The sequence below is a fragment of the Nelumbo lutea genome, chromosome 4 (assembly GCF_056320005.1).
Source record: "Nelumbo lutea isolate HS-2025 chromosome 4, American lotus-T2T, whole genome shotgun sequence".
Lineage (NCBI taxonomy): Eukaryota > Viridiplantae > Streptophyta > Magnoliopsida > Proteales > Nelumbonaceae > Nelumbo > Nelumbo lutea.
Window position 1 is genome coordinate 20,704,371 of NC_142687.1, and position 18,249 is coordinate 20,722,619.

Genomic DNA, 18,249 nt, shown 5'->3' on the forward strand with positions numbered 1-18,249 from the left:
GAGGTTTCTCCTCTCTCACATGTTTCACTTTCCTCTTGGCCTTCAAGAACACCTCCACGGATTTTGCCCATGGTACATAATTCTCACCATTCAACTTGATGGATGTCATTTGAACACTTAGATAATCTGGAGAAGGCATGATGCCTGTTTTGTTGTCATTCCCATCTGCAAATGAAGCCATCTTAATTATTTCACCTTCAAATATACACCACAACCTCACACACTTCACAAGACTTATCTCACTTATGATATCACCAACTCCAACTTCTTCAACTGCACATTACACACTACACACGAAGGCTGAAATCATTCGGTCAACACATCAAACACCTTGACTGCACACTGCAGGACCATTTACCATCAGCACGTCAAGGCTGAAATCACTCAGTCATTTCATCGAACACTTGTTCTTCATACTGCAGAACTGATTACATGCAAGGTCTATGAGTTCACTTTTAAGCATTTAGAATCATAGATATGTCAGCCACCACGACACAACCACCACCATGCCACTGCTGTCATGGACTTCAGCAGTCTACGACTCTTCTTTCAGCACACATATGAGCAAGAAAAAAAAGAACATGACTGATATGCGTATCAGTCTCACCAAGCTCCACAACAACTAACTTTTGAAGCACAAAGTAGCATTCACAGTCCATTATTTGAGCACACGACAGCAGTGTTCATACCTGTCTACGTTCAGCCCTCTTCGTACACTGAATAGAGGGTCTAGTGTACCACTTCAACGACCACCACAGCACCAGCCAGAGGCATTCTCACCTCTAGGCCCTCAAAACGGCAACTCCTTTTTCAGCCCTTTATTGAATCTCCAATCAGGTCAGCTGAAGGATGAAAACTACGGTGAAGCTGGCGGCGAACCCAGGAAGAGGACAGCAGCAAGAAGAGAGAACACAAGACCTTATCGCTCTGATACCATGTGAGTAAACCCTAGTAGATTCTAGGTCAAAGTAGAGCAGAACAAAGAAAGAAAAGAGAGAGAAGAAGAAGGAGAGAAGAAGAGTATTCGGCCAAACTAGAAGAGAGAATGTAAAATCACACCTCTCCAAGCCAACCCACTTGAATTTATTCAAAAAACTTAGAGTTACAAGAAAGACTATTTTGTCCCTCATAGAAGATGGGACACATATCTTTAACTCAGATACAATAGACCTTTCTCTTTCAAGAAGATAAACCAGAATGACCAAAATACCCCTGACTGAAGCACTCTAACAATTATAATATTTTTATTTAAACAAAATTTGTATGAAATGTATAAATTTTTTATGTACAGTTGTGCAGCAGCATAATCTTTCTAATGTTGAACACATACATTAAGTAAATATTTTAGAATCAAATCCCATAGTGTGTGGGAAAAGATGTACACACATGTCTCAACTTTGGGTTCTATGAAACTGTCATCCAGACATAATAACCTGCATTTGACACTGTCATAAATGCAGAGTCACACAAACCAACCTGCATAAATGCATATATATATATATATATATACAAAATTGCATGCTGATTCAATGCTACATGAACAATTAACAAAGCATAGAAGACAGATTCAGTATAACTGTATTAAATCAACTCAATCTCAGTTAAATGGTGAATAAGTTTGATACATTTACAACAAATTATTGAATTACATTATGGATCCAGGTTAGCTACAACCTCAACAAGAATCAACCAACGCTCGGCAGCACCATGAAACCGATCCTTCCAAATGAAGTCAGGTGTTATGAGCAAATCAACCTGAAAGAATTAATTAGGTATCAGCATACAAGAATTTCATGCCGCGCATCAAATCATTAACAAAACAACACACTGTGCTATCAAATAATTATCTTCATAAATAGACTTACCTTTAGAACAGTTCTAGTGATTGGACTTACATTCGCAGATAAGTGAATGTACGGGAAGTACCCTAAGTATTGTTTAACCAACTTGCAAGACAATAGTTAAAAGCAAGTGAGAGTTATGCCCTAAGCAAAGCATAATAAGTACAGAAAACTCTGAGAGCTCCATGGTATAGAGTGTTACCTTTCCCCCAGGTGCATACCGAATAAGTGCTCCAATGTCCTTTTCCTCCATCTCCTGGAGCCGGTCTAAATCAGCTCCCCGTTCTTCAAGCTTCCTTAGTATCTGGAAAAAATAAACAATTAATAAATAGAATTCACTACAAAGATGGGATCAGTAAACAAAACCAACTATGAAAATCAAGATGACATAAAATTATGAATAGGGGTGTTAGACAGACATCAGCTGAAATGTCCTTGTCAAACTGTCTGAGAGGATGTTGATGTGGCCAAATTTGGCGATCCACAGCTTTGCAATATTCCAACAAGAAAGAAGACAAATCACACCACCCTCTGCGAAGACAAATTTCAAACAAAGCCCGCATAATACGTGCCAAGCTTGCACTTATATATGCTGCATCAGAAATTAAAGAAAAGCTATCTATTGATCCACGTGATATGTACACCTGCAAATTACCAAAAAAAAACAACAAATTATCTCTCAAATATAATCCTTTCTTTTACTCACCAAAGGGGGGAGTAAGAAAAACTAAAACATCAGTGAGATATAACGTGAAGACCTGAATGAGGATTGAAATTTTCCCATGTTTATTAGAAGGACCACCCTTAACTTCTAGAGGACAGCATTTGCGAACCAAGGTTTCTAGCTCAGCTTGTTCCTCTTCTCTTACAACAATATTTTCAAATTCAGAAGAATGAGCCACCATATTAATCAGCTGCACCAGAAAAAAAAAAGAATATATAGAAAAAAAGAGGAGGAAAAGTTAAAACAATGAAGGAAACAGAACATTAAACAATATATGTAGCAAATAAATGGAAAACCAAAATCTCCTCAGCTAGATGCATAAAATAAGCCTTGGCATCCGAACAGGTACCACTTCAAATATTTCCAACCTAATTAGAAACTGAACTTGACAGAAAGAACAAAATGCAAAAAAGAAAAAAAAAAACATTATCAAATACCTCACTGTCATTCATGTGGCGCCTCAGCATTTCATTGTACGTCTCAACACTGGAATACTGAATATAAAAGTGACTAGCAATGCGACCAAGTTCGGTACAATAAAAATTACCACTTTTTTCATCAAACCGCATCATTTTTGATTTATCAAGGGCACGTGCTGCATCTATTATAAGAGATCTCTGTTTGGAAACCAAAGAAGGATCTCCAATAACCTGCCAAAAAAGGAAGGAAAATCCCCCAACCAGAACTCAGAAAGTCAAAGGAAATGCTACCAACGTAGTAAGAAGAACCAAATTACACAACAAACATGAACATGATTGGATATGGTCATCCACTGAGAAGTGTATTTTAAATCATGAATTTCTGTTTAAGATTGAGTTAATATGTTAGGGTAGGGGATAAGGTTATATGACTATTTAGAGAGGTCAAACTTCTTTTTTTTTTATAAGCAACAAAATATTCATTGAACACCAGGCTGCACATGAAAAATACAGCCAAAAAAGCTTACAATGCTGGGCCTCCCAAGAGGCCATCCACAACTGAAAAATTATAATGCTACACACGAAAAATTACACATTAGCAGCCGGTTGTGGCATCCCCAATCTAAACAAGATTTCCCAACCCCAGCCTTAGCCAGAGAATCAGCCAACATGTTAGCATTCCTAGGCACCCATTTGAATGAGGCATTCAAATCAGCACCTAAGCTTGAGCCATTCTGACTAAATGTCCGAACTTCCAAGGAATTTAGTCTTGCCTTGTCATCCAGCTTAAAACCATTTGACAGTCATCCTCAACTTCTACATTTCTTAACTCCTGCATAACTAACAACTTTAAACCCCAAACCCAAAATTTCAGCTCTAGAAGAATTTCCTTGTCCCACCAGACCTGAAAAGCTTAGTATGATACTGCCCTCATGGTCTCTAACAACTCCTCCCACCCCTGAGGGTCCTGGGTTTCCAAGGCTGCAACTGTCAAAATTGAGTTTGAGCACCTCTAGATTAGGACAGGTCAGACATTCAATAAACAGGCTTATGATTTTTTTTTCCTTTTTCATGCATTTTTTAGTATTTTTGAGCAGCAAGGGTATGGTAGTCATATAAATTTGGAATTGGAGTATAATCATAAGGATTCATCTGTCTAGTCTTTCCTTTCCCTAGTGTTTTAAAAACACAAGGTACCAAAAAACCGCAAAGTGCTTTTCGCACCCAAGGCACAAGGCGCAAGGTGAGGCACGCACATTTTTGAAGCAAGGTAAAAAATTAAAAAAAAATGCAAAAAAATACAAAATAAATCAAAAAATATTAAAAACAGTATTAATTAAAAATGCAAACTTTAATTTTAAACTAGATGATTTAAAAAAGCCTATTAGCACAAATTAAAATGAATAAACATATAAAACACATTTAACAAGTCGACAATTCAAGCATGCCAAACTTTAAATCTCTTAATTTCTTTCCCAATCGCATTGCTTCAAATAGCTAATGATATCATTTTGTTTATGGAGGCTTCCTTGGAGAATATTGCTAATTTGAACAAGTAGTTCAATGCTTTGAATTGGTGACACAACTCCATGTAAACTTCTCCAAAAGCAGCACTTGTGAAAATAAATTTGAATGATAGAAATCTATTGGTGAGGTTCAAATTCATGTTGGGATGTAAAGAGGAGAGTCTTCCTGTATCTTTTTCGGGGATGCCTCCAAGTGGGAATCCTAGATGTCAAGGTTTCTAGGAGCCAACTCTTCATGTAGAAATTAGCTATGTAGCCAAAGAACTCGAAGTGGGGCAAGCTCACTTTTTTTTTTTTTGATCAATAACACAATTCATTAACTATCACAATAAGTTACAGATAGGAAGACAAACTTTATTATCTTCCAGCCATCAAGAGCCCCAAGAGAGGAAACAAGAGAGAAAGAGAGAACAGAAAAAGAAGAAAGTTAAATTACATCTTTCCCAGAATATGACATCCCTGTCCACCCCTTGTTTAGCTAGCCCATAAGCAAAAGAATTATCTGATCTTTTTAACCAACTAATTTTAACTTCCATTTCTCAAATCGGCCATCTGAATTTTCTCTTCAAATTACTATAACTCCAATTCCATCTTTTTATCCAACAAAGGCCTCCCTTGCTAACCCTCATTTTTATCATCTCTTAGTGTTTCAAATTACAATAAAAATTAAAAACAAGATTGAGGAGCTTCAAAGGGACTTCTTATGGGATGGTGGAGGTGGAAAAAGAAACCATTTTGTGAGTTGGGATCAATTGTGTAAACCTAAGGAGGCTGGAGGGTTGGGCATTGGGAATGTAAAAGAAAGTAACATTCACTAGCAAGTATGGGTTGAATGCAAATGGTTGGGATGGCAATCTCCAATTGAACTGAGTGCAGCCAAACAATCCTTGGAAAGGTATTGTCTCCACATATTATAGTTTTATTCCTTTCATTAGATACAAAGTGGGAAATGAAAATAGGGTAAAACTTTGAATCAATGTTTTAAAACGCAGAGGCGTGACGCGAGGCGTGACGCATAGTTAAGAACATGAGGCATAAGCCTACTTAAGAGGAGGGGGATGAGGAGGAAGGAGGAGGGAGAAGAAGGAGGATTTCATTTTTTTCTTTATTTTTAATAAAAATCTTTTATTATTAAGAAAAACGAAGATGCATGGGGGGGGGGGGGGGGGGGGCTCTTGTTTTAAAAGCGCAAGGCACAAAAAAAGGCACAAGGGCCAATTTGCATCTTTTTAAGCAAGGTGCAAAACTACAAAAAGAAAGCTAAAAAATAAAAAATAAAGTCAGAAAATTCAAAAAAATTTTAAAAATGCCAAAAATTCAAAAAATATTAAACATAATGTTAATAAAAATATAACATAAATTTTAAAATAAATGTTTTAAAAATCAATTATCTAAAATTAAAATACATAAACAAAGCATGTAAAGCGTATTCAAATGAAAATTTAAAAATAAAAGCAAACAATATAAAACATTTTCAAGCATGTAAAACCCACAATCTTTGTTTTCCTTAATTGCATTGCTTCAAGTAGCTAATGTGATGTAAAAATTGCATTCTTGATTCTGAGTCACCTTTGTACCACGCCCCTTGATGTAAAACAAGTCGCCTTTGTACCATCCCCTATTTGCTAATGTTGTTCACTCATTCATTCCAATAAAATATCTTCTTAAAAGGCAATTAAAGTTATAAAATAATTATTTTTCATGTGAAAAATAAGAAGTTCAAACCCTAACATAGACTTGTTTGGGCTTGCCTCTAGGGGCGTGGTCAGGGTCCAAGGGTGAAGCCCCTAGTCCAACCGTTAGAATCAAAAAAAGGCAAAAAGCGCAAAATTTTAAAGAGGCACATGCCTGAGCTGAGGCGCTAGGTGCACGCCTAGGCACACCAAGCGTATGCCTTTTGAAAGGGGTGCGTCTAGGACCTGGGCGAGGCACATACCCCAAAAATGCACCTCGCCTGTGTGCCTAGGCGCGCCTTTTAAATAACTGCTCCCACGCCTTAGGGAAGCCTTGAAAACACTGCTTTGGATTGACCTTTAGTGGGGTGACTCTACCTTGGCCACCACTTATCTTAGGATCTTAGGGAAGTCTACATTTCCCCTGTTCCCCCAAACTTGGCATTCAGAAACTCCACCCTGCCAGCAAGTTCTCTTCCAATTCTGTTTTCAAGACTTCGATCACAAGTGAGTAGTTAATCACAACCCTCCCAGAGTGTCTTTTTTTCTTTGGGAAGCTTGTCTGAAGAGAACAAACACTTGCAATCTCCTCCAAAAGAAGAATACTGGCAGATTATGTATCTCCCCTCATAACAGCACTTTGTGCCTTCATGATGGTGAATCTGCTGATCATCTACTTCTCCGATGCCAGGAAACCAGAAAAATTAGGTGTCATTTCCTCAACCTCAAGGTTTATTGGAAAATAATTGTTCATGCAGTGATGTGGAGTGTTTGGGAAGAAGGAACCATCAGATCTTTGACAACAAGACCAGAACTCGGGAATATCTCTCACATCACTCAAAACTGTAATTTGTGTGTCACCAGTTCTAAGCTGTTTAAAGGTGTTTCTATTAGCAATCTGTATATAAACATAACAAACTTCTTGTTCTCTACTTTCTACTCCCTGAGGTCTTGGGACAAGAGGGGAGGGTGATGACTTTAAACTTTGATGGAAATGCTTTAAGAAAGCCAAGTTTAGCAAGAATTGGAGGAGCTTTCAAAGATAGGACTAGTAATATTTGTTGGGCTTATAGAGGGCAGATTGGAAATGGTATCCGCATTGCTAGAGATTTGGACATACAGATTCTAATCATTGTAGGAGATTCTGCTAATTCCACAAAGTGGCTTGGAGTATATATATATATATATATATATAAAGAGAGAGAGAGAGAGGAGATGTGGGAGGAAATGAGAGATATGAGAGGCCTTGGGGGGGGGGGGCATAGGTGGATATTTTAATGTAATCAGATTTACTGGAGAGACAAACAACCCGAGGCAGAGAACCACTACAAGTATGAGGAAGTTCAATGATTTTATAAAAAATTTTAAGCTAAAAAAGTTGCCTCCAGTGCAAAACAATTTCACTTGGTCTAATCTCCAGACTACCCCATTGTGTTCCAAACTTGATAGATTCTTGATCACTATTAATTATGAGTTAATATTGGGGTACTCTTGTCTTCAAGGCCTTTACTAAAGAAGAGTTGGGGAGTAGGGGTCTGTTAAAGTGAGCCGAATAGGGGTAGTTTAGTCATCTTATGTTTGTTAAGTAGTTTGCTTATGTGGCAGTTTTACTAGAGACACTCTGCCCCATACTTAAGTAAGGGTAGTTTTGTCTTTGTAAAGGTCATTAGAATCTAATAAAGATTAAGGGGGTCAACTGTATGGGGAGACCATTAGATTTTGACAGGCCCTTATTTTCTTTCTTCTTCTCTTCTTCTTCCTTCTCTTCCTGGTTCGGGTTACTGTAGCAGCATTCGAAACATGGTATCAGAGCCATGTTCCTGACCTACTTCAGTTGGTAAAGCGCCTCAGCAGTGTTCGTGACTCTTCATCCTTCATTTCTGATCAGTCAATGGAGAGAACTGGTTCGCCCTAAGTCTAAAACATAACAGCTCGTCTCTCTCTGCTGCGCATAATCTTCTTCATCAAGAAAAGTGACTTCAGCAGTGAATGGTTGGTTGAGACTCTCAAAGGAAGGTCAGTTATCTCTTCTTCTTGTGTTGCTGGTATTTCTGGGTAGAAACCCTTCAAGAAGCTGTTAGTACTGATCAGAACCCAGAGAACTAGGTTCATTGTTGCCCTAGAACGAGCTGTGTGTACAGTAGCCGAATGGTGTAGGGGATAATGTAAGTTGTTGACTGGTGTTAGGGCTGCTGTAAGGGGCCGAGTGGTGTAAGATGTAATGCTGTGACATAGCTGAGTTTTGTGGTTGTGTAGTGCCCTCTTAAAAATGTTAAACTAATCTGAACTGGGTGTAACAGGTTTGACTATGTTGTGCTGCTTGTGTTGTACAATCCTTATTGAGTGGTTGTAAGAGGGCTTACATGTGATTAGTGAGTGTTAAATTGATGCTTATGTGGTTCGTGGTGTTGAGAAATCAGCAGTAGTGTGAATAAGAACAAGGCATGCGTACCCACTGTTGTGTTTAGGAGTTGCTATAGGTGCTGGAACATCAAATTTTGAATTACAGCAGTCAGCTTGTTGCTAAGAGTTCAGGTAAGAGGCAACTGTGAAAGAGTACAATGGCAGCAAGAGGAGATGGGTTTAATGATCAGAAACCTAGTGTGGTGATTTCCCCAGACTACCTAGGTGTACAGATGACCTCAATTAAACTAAATGGGGAGAACTGGAAATCAATGGAAGTTTTCCTCAAGACAAAGAGGAAAGTGAAGCATATAAAAGATGTGAAACCACCGACTGACTCCCCAAGGTTTGATGATTGGGAACAAGAAGATGCTCAAATCATTACTTGGCTATGAAACAGTATGGAACCCAAAATTAGTGCCAACTTCATGTTTCTTGATAAGGCTAAGGATATATGGGAACATGCTAAGAAGTTGTATTATGGACAAGATAATACAACAAGAGTATATCAACTTTATCAGGAGTACTTTGATTTGTAACAAGGAAACAAAACACTAGAAGAGTACTATGCCTACATGAAGAATATAAGGAATGAACTCAATGTCTATCATCCCCTCACTCCAGATATTAAAGTTCAACAACAATAAAGGGAACAACTAGATGTTACAAGATTCTTGGTGGGGCTGAAATCAGAGTATGAACCAGTTAGAGGCCAAATATTAGAGAGCTCCACCCTTCCTACACTTGAGGAAGTATTCTCATGGCTTCGCAGAATTTCCTTGGGACAGACAGAGAATCCCACACAGTCTGATAGATCAGCACTTGTGACAGCTAGAAGAGGTGGACACAGTACAAGAGGGGGAGGACATGCCCCCCGAGGAGGCCGTGGCAGTTCCATGATTAGTCGGGCTGGTTGTGACTCAGGGGGAGGCCGTGGCAGAGGGAAGAATAACTCTACAAGGAAATGTACTCATTGTGGCAGGGAAGAGAACACAGTGAATTTCTATTATGACCTACATGGCCCTCCCTCTAAATGGGCAAATCATGCTGTAGCAGGGGCGGTTGACATCAGTGACAGTAAACAGGCAGACCGGACTCCTCCCACATCTACATCTACTTCTAGGAGGGAGATGGTGAGTGTACCGCGTGATGAGTGTGAACAGTTCCTTCAAACTACTTCACAGCATACCAGTGCCACACTTGCCCACTCAGGTATTGCTTTCATGTCATCTAAATCCTCTCCCTGAATTATTGACTCTGGAGCCTCAGATGATATGACCGGGACTCCAAGTGTGCTCTCTTCTCTTTCTGAAACCTTCACATCACAAACCCTTACATTTGCCAATGGGTCCTCATCTCCGATCTGTGGTGGATCTTCAATTGCTCTTCAGACTTCACTTACTCCTCTACAATGGCATTGTCGACTGGGACATCCATCTCTCAAAGGCTCTCAAGATATTGGTTCCGTCATTGAGTCATTTGTCAGTTTTGCAATGTGAGTCATGTCAGTTTGGGAAACATCGTCGTGTGTTCTTCAGTCCAAGAGTTGATAGTCGTATGCTGAGTCCTTTTTCTTTGGGTCATTTAGATGTTTGGGGTGGTCCAATCAAAATAGAGTCTTATAATGGGTACAAGTATTTTGTCTCCTTTATTGATGATTGTTCAAGAATGACATGGATTTACTTAATGAAAGAAAGAAGTGAATTATTTTCCATTTTTCAAAAATTCCATGCTGAAATACGCACACAATTTGGTGTTCCAATCAAAGTTCTCCGTTCAGATAATGGTCATGAATACTTTCTTACTTCATTTCAACAGTATTTAGAACAGCATGGCATTATTCATCAGACCTGATGTGCATTCACCCCTCAACAAAATGGGGTAGCTGAACGGAAGAACCGTCATCTTCTTGAAACTGCTCGGTCTATTCTTCACCACATGAATGTTCCTAAACGGTTTTGGAGTGATGCTGTACTCACTGCATGTTTCCTCATTAATCAGATGCCCTCTTTCATTCTTCATGGCCGGTCCCCCTTCTCTATCTTGTTTCCCACTTTATCTCAATTTCCATTAACTCCTCGTGTCTTTGGTTGTGTGTGCTTTGTCCACAATCTGAGTCCTGGAATAGACAAGCTAGATATGCACACTCAATTAAGTGTGTCTTCCTTGGCTACTCTCAGACTCAAAAAGGGTACAAGTGTTATAATCCCATTACTCGAAAGTGCTATGTCTACCCTAATGTCTCCTTTTTTGAGTTTGTACCCTTCTTCTCAAGTCCTGAAGCACCTTCGTCTCCACCCTTACTTCCTCTTCCTCTTCCTGTCAGTGATCCAGTTCCAAATGTTGTTGTTGGAGTAGACTCATCACCTCATTCAGTGTAGACCACCAACGAACGACCACCGATCCGACAAGTGTATACACGTCGAACGACACCGGCCCCTCCTCATGCTTCTACCTCATCTGCGGATCCTCTCATGGCTCCAACTGCTGAACCTTCAGACCTTGACCTACCCATTGCCTTACGGAAAGGTAAACGCAATTCTACCCTCCATCCCATTTCCAATTTTGTTTCATTATCTCGTCTTTCTACCTCACAACGCCGATTAGTTTCACTTTTGTCCTCTATTTCCATACCTAACAATGTTCAAGAAGCTCTTAGTTCACCTGGATGGCAACGGGCAATGGAGGAGGAACTTTCTGCTCTTCAACATACTCAAACGTGGGAACTTACTACTCTCCCACTTGGTAAGTATGTTGTGGGTTGTAAATGGGAGTATACTGTGAAATACTTGCCAGATGGTAGTGTGGAGCGTCTGAAGGCCAGACTTGTTGCTAAAGGTTACTCACAGTTGTATGGAGTGAACTACATGGAGACATTCTCTCCAGTGGCTAAGATCGGTTCTGTTCGTGTACTAATTTCCCTGGAAGTTATGTATGATTGGCCTATGTTTCAGCTTGACATAAAAAATGCCTTCCTCCATGGTGATCTGGTGGAGGAGGTATATATGAAGCAACCACCTGGGTTTGTTGCTCAGGGGGAGGATGGTAGGTGTGCAGACTGAAGAAGGCAATTTATGGGTTAAGGCAATCACCACGTGCTTGGTTCGGGAAGTTCAGCAAAGTGGTGAAGAGTTTTGGAATGAAGCAATGCCAGGTTGATCACTCAGTGTTCAGCTATGGCTCAGAAGCTAGGAAGATCTTATTAGTGGTCTACGTGGATGATATTATCATTACTGGCAGTGATAAATTGGGGATTGGCAAACTAAATGTATTTTTGCAAAATTATTTTCAAACAAAAGACCTTGGAACATTAAAGTATTTCTTGGGAATAGAAATTGCCCTGTCAAAACAAGGTTTAAATTTGTGCCAAAGGAAATATGTTCTTGATCTACTGGAAGAAACAGGACTGTTAGGTGCAAAACCGGCTGAGACCCCTATGGAACCAAATGTTAAGTTGAGCAGTGATACAGGAGAAGTATTTGAAGATCCTGGAAGGTATAGACGAATAGTGGGAAAGCTAAACTATCTAACTATCACGAGACCCGACATCTCCTTTGCAATCAGTGTGGTGAGCCAATTCATGCAGAACCCTCGTATACCTCACTGGGATGCAGTTCTTAGAATTGTAAGGTATCTAAAAGGAGCTCCAGGCCGTGGGCTATTGTATAAACCAAGTGGAAATCTTGAAGTAGTTGGGTATACAGATGCAAACTGGGCAGGCTCAGTGAATGACAGAAGATCTACTACAGGCTATTGCACATTTCTTGGTGGAAATCTTGTGACATGGAAGAGTAAAAAGCAGACGGTTGTGGCCAGAAGCAATGCTGAAGGGCCATGGCACGCACTACTTGTGAATTAGTGTGGTTGAGGAATTTCTTACAAGAAATTGGGTTTCACATGGATAAACCTATGAGATTGTACTGTTACAATCAAGTTGCACTCCATATCTCTTCCAACTCTATCTTTCATGAGAGAACAAAGCACATAGAGGTTGATTGCCACTTTGTGAGGGAGAAGGTTCTTGCTGGAGAGATAAATACAGAACATGTGGGCTCAAATGATCAGTGGGCAGATTTGTTTACAAAAGCTCTAAGCTCAAGGAAAGTGAACTATCTATGTAACAAGCTGGGATTATATGACATATATTCTCCATCTTGAGGGGGAGTGTTAAAGTGAGCCGAATAGTGATAGTTTAGTCATCTTGTGTTTGTTAAGTAGTTTGCTTATGTGGCAATTTTACTAGAGACACTCTGCCCCACACTTAAGGGTAATTTTGTCTTTGTAAAGGTCATTAGAATCTAAGAAAGATTAAGGGGGTCGACTGTATGGGGAGTCCATCAGATTTTGACAAACCCTTATTTTCTTTCTTCTTCTTCTCTTCTTCTTCCTCTTCTTCTTCCTTCTCTTCCTGGTTCGAGTTACTATAGCAGCACTCGGAACAGGGTCCAACACCTTTTAGATTTGAGATTATGTGCTAAGCCACCTCGGTTTGTAGAGAAAATAAATGAGTGGTGGAATGAAAGCAATTCAAGGGTGAATTGGGAAGGTATGAAGTTCCATTGGAAACTAAAGGATTTAAAACCTAAAATCAAGGAATGGAAATAGTCAACACTTTGGAAGACGTAAAGAGAGGAAACAAGAAGTGATTGGTCGAATTGAGGAGTTGAATACTAAAAAATGAAAAGGCGCATTTGAAGAAAGGGATAGGAGAAAAGATGGACACTAAGGAAGAAGCTGGAGAATTTGGTTTTTAAAAAAGAAATTAGTTAGTGACAGAAATCTAGACACAAGTGGGTAAAAGAGGGAGATAGAAATACAAAATTCTTTCATGCCATGGCAAATGGAAGGAGGAAAAATTATATATCTAAGCTTGTGATTGATGATGTACCACTCACCCAATAGGCAGAAATAGCAGGGGCTTTGTGGATCATTTCAAATATATTTACAGGCAACCCCTAAATGCAAGACTTTGGTTCAAAGGATTGGATTGGCCAAAATTATTTGAGGATCTCAAGTCTTAGCATAAAAGAAGTTATGATTTGGAGGAAATAAAGGAAGCAGTTTTCTCTATGGAAAGATCTAAAGCACTAGGAGCAGATGAGTTTAAAATGGCTTTTTATCAAAGGCATGTGGGTTATACTGAAACATGAGTTCACAAGTAATTATTGAATTTTTTGAGAAGGTGTGATTAATCTAGGGCTAAATTCCACCTTTATTGCTTTGGTTCCAAAAAAGTGTGATGCAAATCAGCCAAAAGAGTTCAGACCTATCAGTTTGGGTAATAGTCTATACAAAATTATTGTCAAGGTGCTCTTGCGAAGAATTAGAGTGGTGCTTCCTTTTATTATCTCCTAGAATCGAGGTGCTTTTGTGAAGGTTAGGCAAATAACTAATCAAATTTTAATTGCCAATGAGAGTGTTGAGGATATGAGAAGATGTGGGAGAAAAGGGTTAGTGTGCAAATTGGATTTGGAAAAGGCATATGATGTGGTGGACTAGTCCTTTTTGCTGCAGGTGATGAAGAGTTTTGGTTTTGGGGAAAAATGGTGAAAATGGATACAAGGTTGTATCAAGACTTTCCATTACTCCATCTTGGTGAATGGGGTAGTAGTAGATCATTTTCCTATAGTTAGACAGATTAGGCAAGGGGACCCCCTCTCTCCCTTCTTCACCTTAGTTGCTGAAGTTTTGGGCATGTTAATTACTAGGACAGATTTTAGGAACTTGGTGAGGGGTTGGAGGGTTGGTGGGAATAGGGTACTAATCACTCATTTGCAGTTTGCTGATGATACTATACTTTGGGAGAGTGATGATGTAAGGTGGATTAGAAATTGAAGTTGGTGGTTGAACTATTTGAGAAAATGTCAAATTTGAGAGTGAACCTTGACAAGAGTTGTGTGGTGGGAGTTAATATGGTTCAGAGGGAGGTGAATGAGAGGGCAGATATAATGAGACGTGTGATCTTTCACTGGTCGTTAAGTTACTTGGGTTGCCTCTAGGGGATCATCCAAGAAATGAGAATTTTTGGAACCAAGTGATTGACAAATTCACTGAGAGACTAGCATCTTGGAAGATAAATTATTTGTCTCTAGGTGGTAGGAACACATTGATAAAGTCTACATTAACCAATCTGCCTAACTGTTTATCTTACCTTTAGGATTTCAGAATGAGTAAGCAGGAGGCCAGAAAAGATGATGAGAGAACTTCTGTGGGAAACAAGGGAAGAAAAAAGAGACACTACAGTAGGCAGGGATGTGGTCACTAGAAGTAAGAATGTGGGTGGATTAGGCATAGGAAGCATTCAAAAGAGAAATGAGGCACTACTGGAAATGGCTGTGGAGAATACCTTTGGACAAGAATAAGTTGTGGACTAAGGTGATTTTAAGTATTCATGGGCAAGCGACTAATGGCTAGGATGTGGGAGTTTTGGCAAGGACTACACGAGCTTCTCCTTGGAAATCAATACATGCTATTCTCCCTTCTTTCCTGCCTTATATCAGGTATTATCTCTGTTTCAGTAACCAAGTGAAATTTTAGGAGCATAATTGGGTGGGGGAGGTATATTTGAAAGATCAATTTCCTTCATTGTGCGCCCTCTCTTTGCTTTGGAATGAACATGTGTCTTCTATTTTAGTTCCCTCAAATTCAATATTTGGATTTGATTGGGACTTGGGGCTCTGAAATCAATAATGCCTTATCCTTGACTCAGCTCTTGGAAAGGATGGTATTGGATCCAAGGAGGGATAGTCAGATTTGGTACCTGACTTCCTCTGTTGTGTTTTCCTGTGCCTCTTTTTTTAGAGTTCTTGTGCAGCCCTTTGATAGTCTTGACCAAGCCTTACCAATCTTGGAAGTTTGGGGTAATCCCTCCTAGAATTGGTGCTTTTTGATCGAAAGTTTTTTGGGAAGGTGTAACACTTGTGATTTGCTTCAAAGAAAAAGATGTTATTGGTGCTTATCCCTGAGTTGGTGTATCCTTTGTAAGGCTAATGGTGAGAATTCCTATCACTTATTAATCTCCCCCCCCACCCGATGCCATTTATTGGACAATTTGGGCAGAAAGGAACTCAAGGACTATTAATGATAAGGAAGGGAATAGGGATGCCACCATTAAAGCAGTAACTATTAGAGTGGTGCATTGGGTGAAATCTATGGAATTTTTTGTGGATATATCTACAGACATGCTGATTAGGAATTAAGGAAGTAGCAAATTCAGCCCCTCTCAAAACTAAGACCGATCCATTTTGGTCTCCACCAGCTTCGGGATATATTAAATTGAACTTCGATGGGAGCAATGGAGGTAGCCCAAGGCCTTCTGGTATTGGAGGGGCTTTCAGATACGAGAGTGGGACAGTTAGAGCTGAGGTTTTGGCGATAATGGAAGGACTAAAGAAGGCTAAGGAACTGAATATTCGTAAGCTTATTATTAAAGGAGATTCAAAATTGGTTATTGATTGGCTGCAAATGGAGGAGATTGGACTATGGAAGTTTTCTAATGAGAAACGATCATTCAATCGGTTAGCTCAAGGTTTGGAGATTCAGTTACAGTGGGTAAAGAGAAGTGGCAATGCCTTTGCAGATACTCTTGCTAAACAAGGGATGGGAAATGAAGACTGTTTTGGGCTGTGTTGTAATTTGAGCTTCTATTTTCTGTTGGGGCCTTGGGGGAGGGTCAAGAGAGATTACCTCTCCCTTGGTTCCCTTGTAATTTTGTTATTTAATAAAAAGCTTCTGTTATTGATAAAAAAAAAGTACAGTGGTCCTTAGAGACTGGATTACTACTTATCAAGGCAAGAGACATTCCGAGTTCAATCTTTTTTCCTTTTGAAGAAAGTAATATTTCATTAAGAAAGAAAAAACACAGGGTACCTGAGGAGATGTACCACTGCAACTGTGAGAATTTGAGAGAAAAAATGAATTGATTGTATTGTCTTGGAAGGAACATATACACAGCTTTATATAGAATTACAGAGCTAACTTACAGGGTGGTAAATTAGAAACTAACTTTTCCTAAAAAACTAATTTCTATATCAATGGGATTCTCCAATTAATATCCCATGATTCTAGGATATCCCATGATTCTAGGAAACTAACTTATGTATGTTTCCTAAACTGATGGACCTAAAATTATGGAGAATCAATCAGAGAGCCAATCTTCTACTTTCCAACACTACCCCTCAAGCTGGTGAATATGCATCTTTCATTCCCAGCTTGGAGATAAGTCCTTGGAATGCCACACTACAAAGCCCTTTTGTCAGAACATCTGCCAGTTGACCATTCGTTGAGACGTATGGAGTGCAAATTAATCCGCTATCCAGCTTTTCCTTTATGAAATGCTTATCTATCTCAATGTGCTTTGTCCTGTCATGTTGGACGGGATTGTGAGCAATGTTAATAGCCGACTTGTTGTCATATAATAATCTCATTGGACCTTCCCATCTAATCTTTAGGTCTTCCAAAATTATCTTGAGCCATAGTAATTCACATACTCCCTGAGCCATTGCCGTGAATTCTGCCTCCGCACTTGATCTAGCTACCACATTTTGCTTCTTACTCCTCCATGTCACAAGATTTCCTCCAAGGAACGTACAGTAACCTGTAGTGGACCGCCTATCCATGGGAGAGCCTGCATAATCTGCATCGGTGTATGCCTCTAGGGCTAATCCAGTATTTCTTTTAAACAATATTCCTTTGCCAGGATTAGCCTTTAGGTAATGTAGTATCCTATAAACCGCCTATAGGTGAACCTCTTTCGGGTTGTGCATAAACTGGCTAACCACACTCACGGCACATGCTATGTCTGGCCTTGTGTAGGCAAGATATATATGTTTTCTACTAATCTTTGGTACATTTCCCTATTCACAGCTGGATCTTCATTTGCTTCTCCCAATTTGTGATTTGGCTCAATCGGTGAGGAGGATGGTTTGCATTCTAACTTTCCTATCTCTCTTAAAAGATCTGTTACATATTTCTGTTGTGAGATAAAGATGCCTTCTCTGGAATGAGCTACTTCAATCCCTAGAAAATACTTTAATCTCCCAAGTTCTTTTATTCCAAATTCTCTGACTAGGCATCTTCTCAAGGCTTCCTTCTCCTTTTCATCATTTCCTGTCACAATTATGTCATCGACATATACCAGAAGAACCGTGACTCCCCCTGCATCTGAATGCTTTATAAAGAGTGTATGATCTCACTGACTTTGTTTGTATCCGATGGCAAGCATAACTTTAGTAAATCTTCCAAACCACACCCTAGGTGATTGCTTGAGACCATATAGTGTTTTCTTCATCTTAGCCACTGGAGCGAATGTCTCCTGATAGTCAACACCATAGGTTTGTGTATATCCCTTTGCCACGAGTTTTGCCTTGTATCTTTCTAGAGAGCCATCTGACTTGTACTTTACTGTGAAAACCCACTTGCAGCCCATGGGTTTCTTTCCTGGTGGTAGGTCAACAAGTTCCCATGTTTGATTCTTATCTAGAGCCTGCATCTCTTCTCTCATAGCATCTTTCCATTTCTCATCAGATAATGCCTCAGATAAAGTATTAGGAATATGAATGGTGTTTAGACTAACTAGGAAACTCCTATGTGATGGTGAGAATTTTTTAAAGGACACAAAATTTGCTAAGGGATATAAGGGGTGTTTAGTGCATTCTCTTGTGC

General features: G+C 39.5%; 1 protein-coding gene across 2 annotated transcripts in view; it reads right to left on the reverse strand.

The window, feature by feature from the left end:
• LOC148854467 (U5 small nuclear ribonucleoprotein helicase) overlaps positions 1-18,249 on the reverse strand; it is a 169,072-nt gene that overhangs the window by 71,261 nt on the left and 79,562 nt on the right. For both annotated transcript variants that reach the window (XM_088986817.1, XM_088986816.1), the window contains exons 22-27: positions 3,003-3,215; positions 2,600-2,755; positions 2,261-2,485; positions 2,044-2,145; positions 1,866-1,946; positions 1,675-1,755 (exon numbers count right to left, since the gene is read on the reverse strand). In XM_088986817.1, coding sequence (XP_088842943.1) covers positions 1,675-1,755; positions 1,866-1,946; positions 2,044-2,145; positions 2,261-2,485; positions 2,600-2,755; positions 3,003-3,215 — 858 coding nt within the window. The remainder of the gene's footprint in view (positions 1-1,674; positions 1,756-1,865; positions 1,947-2,043; positions 2,146-2,260; positions 2,486-2,599; positions 2,756-3,002; positions 3,216-18,249) is intronic.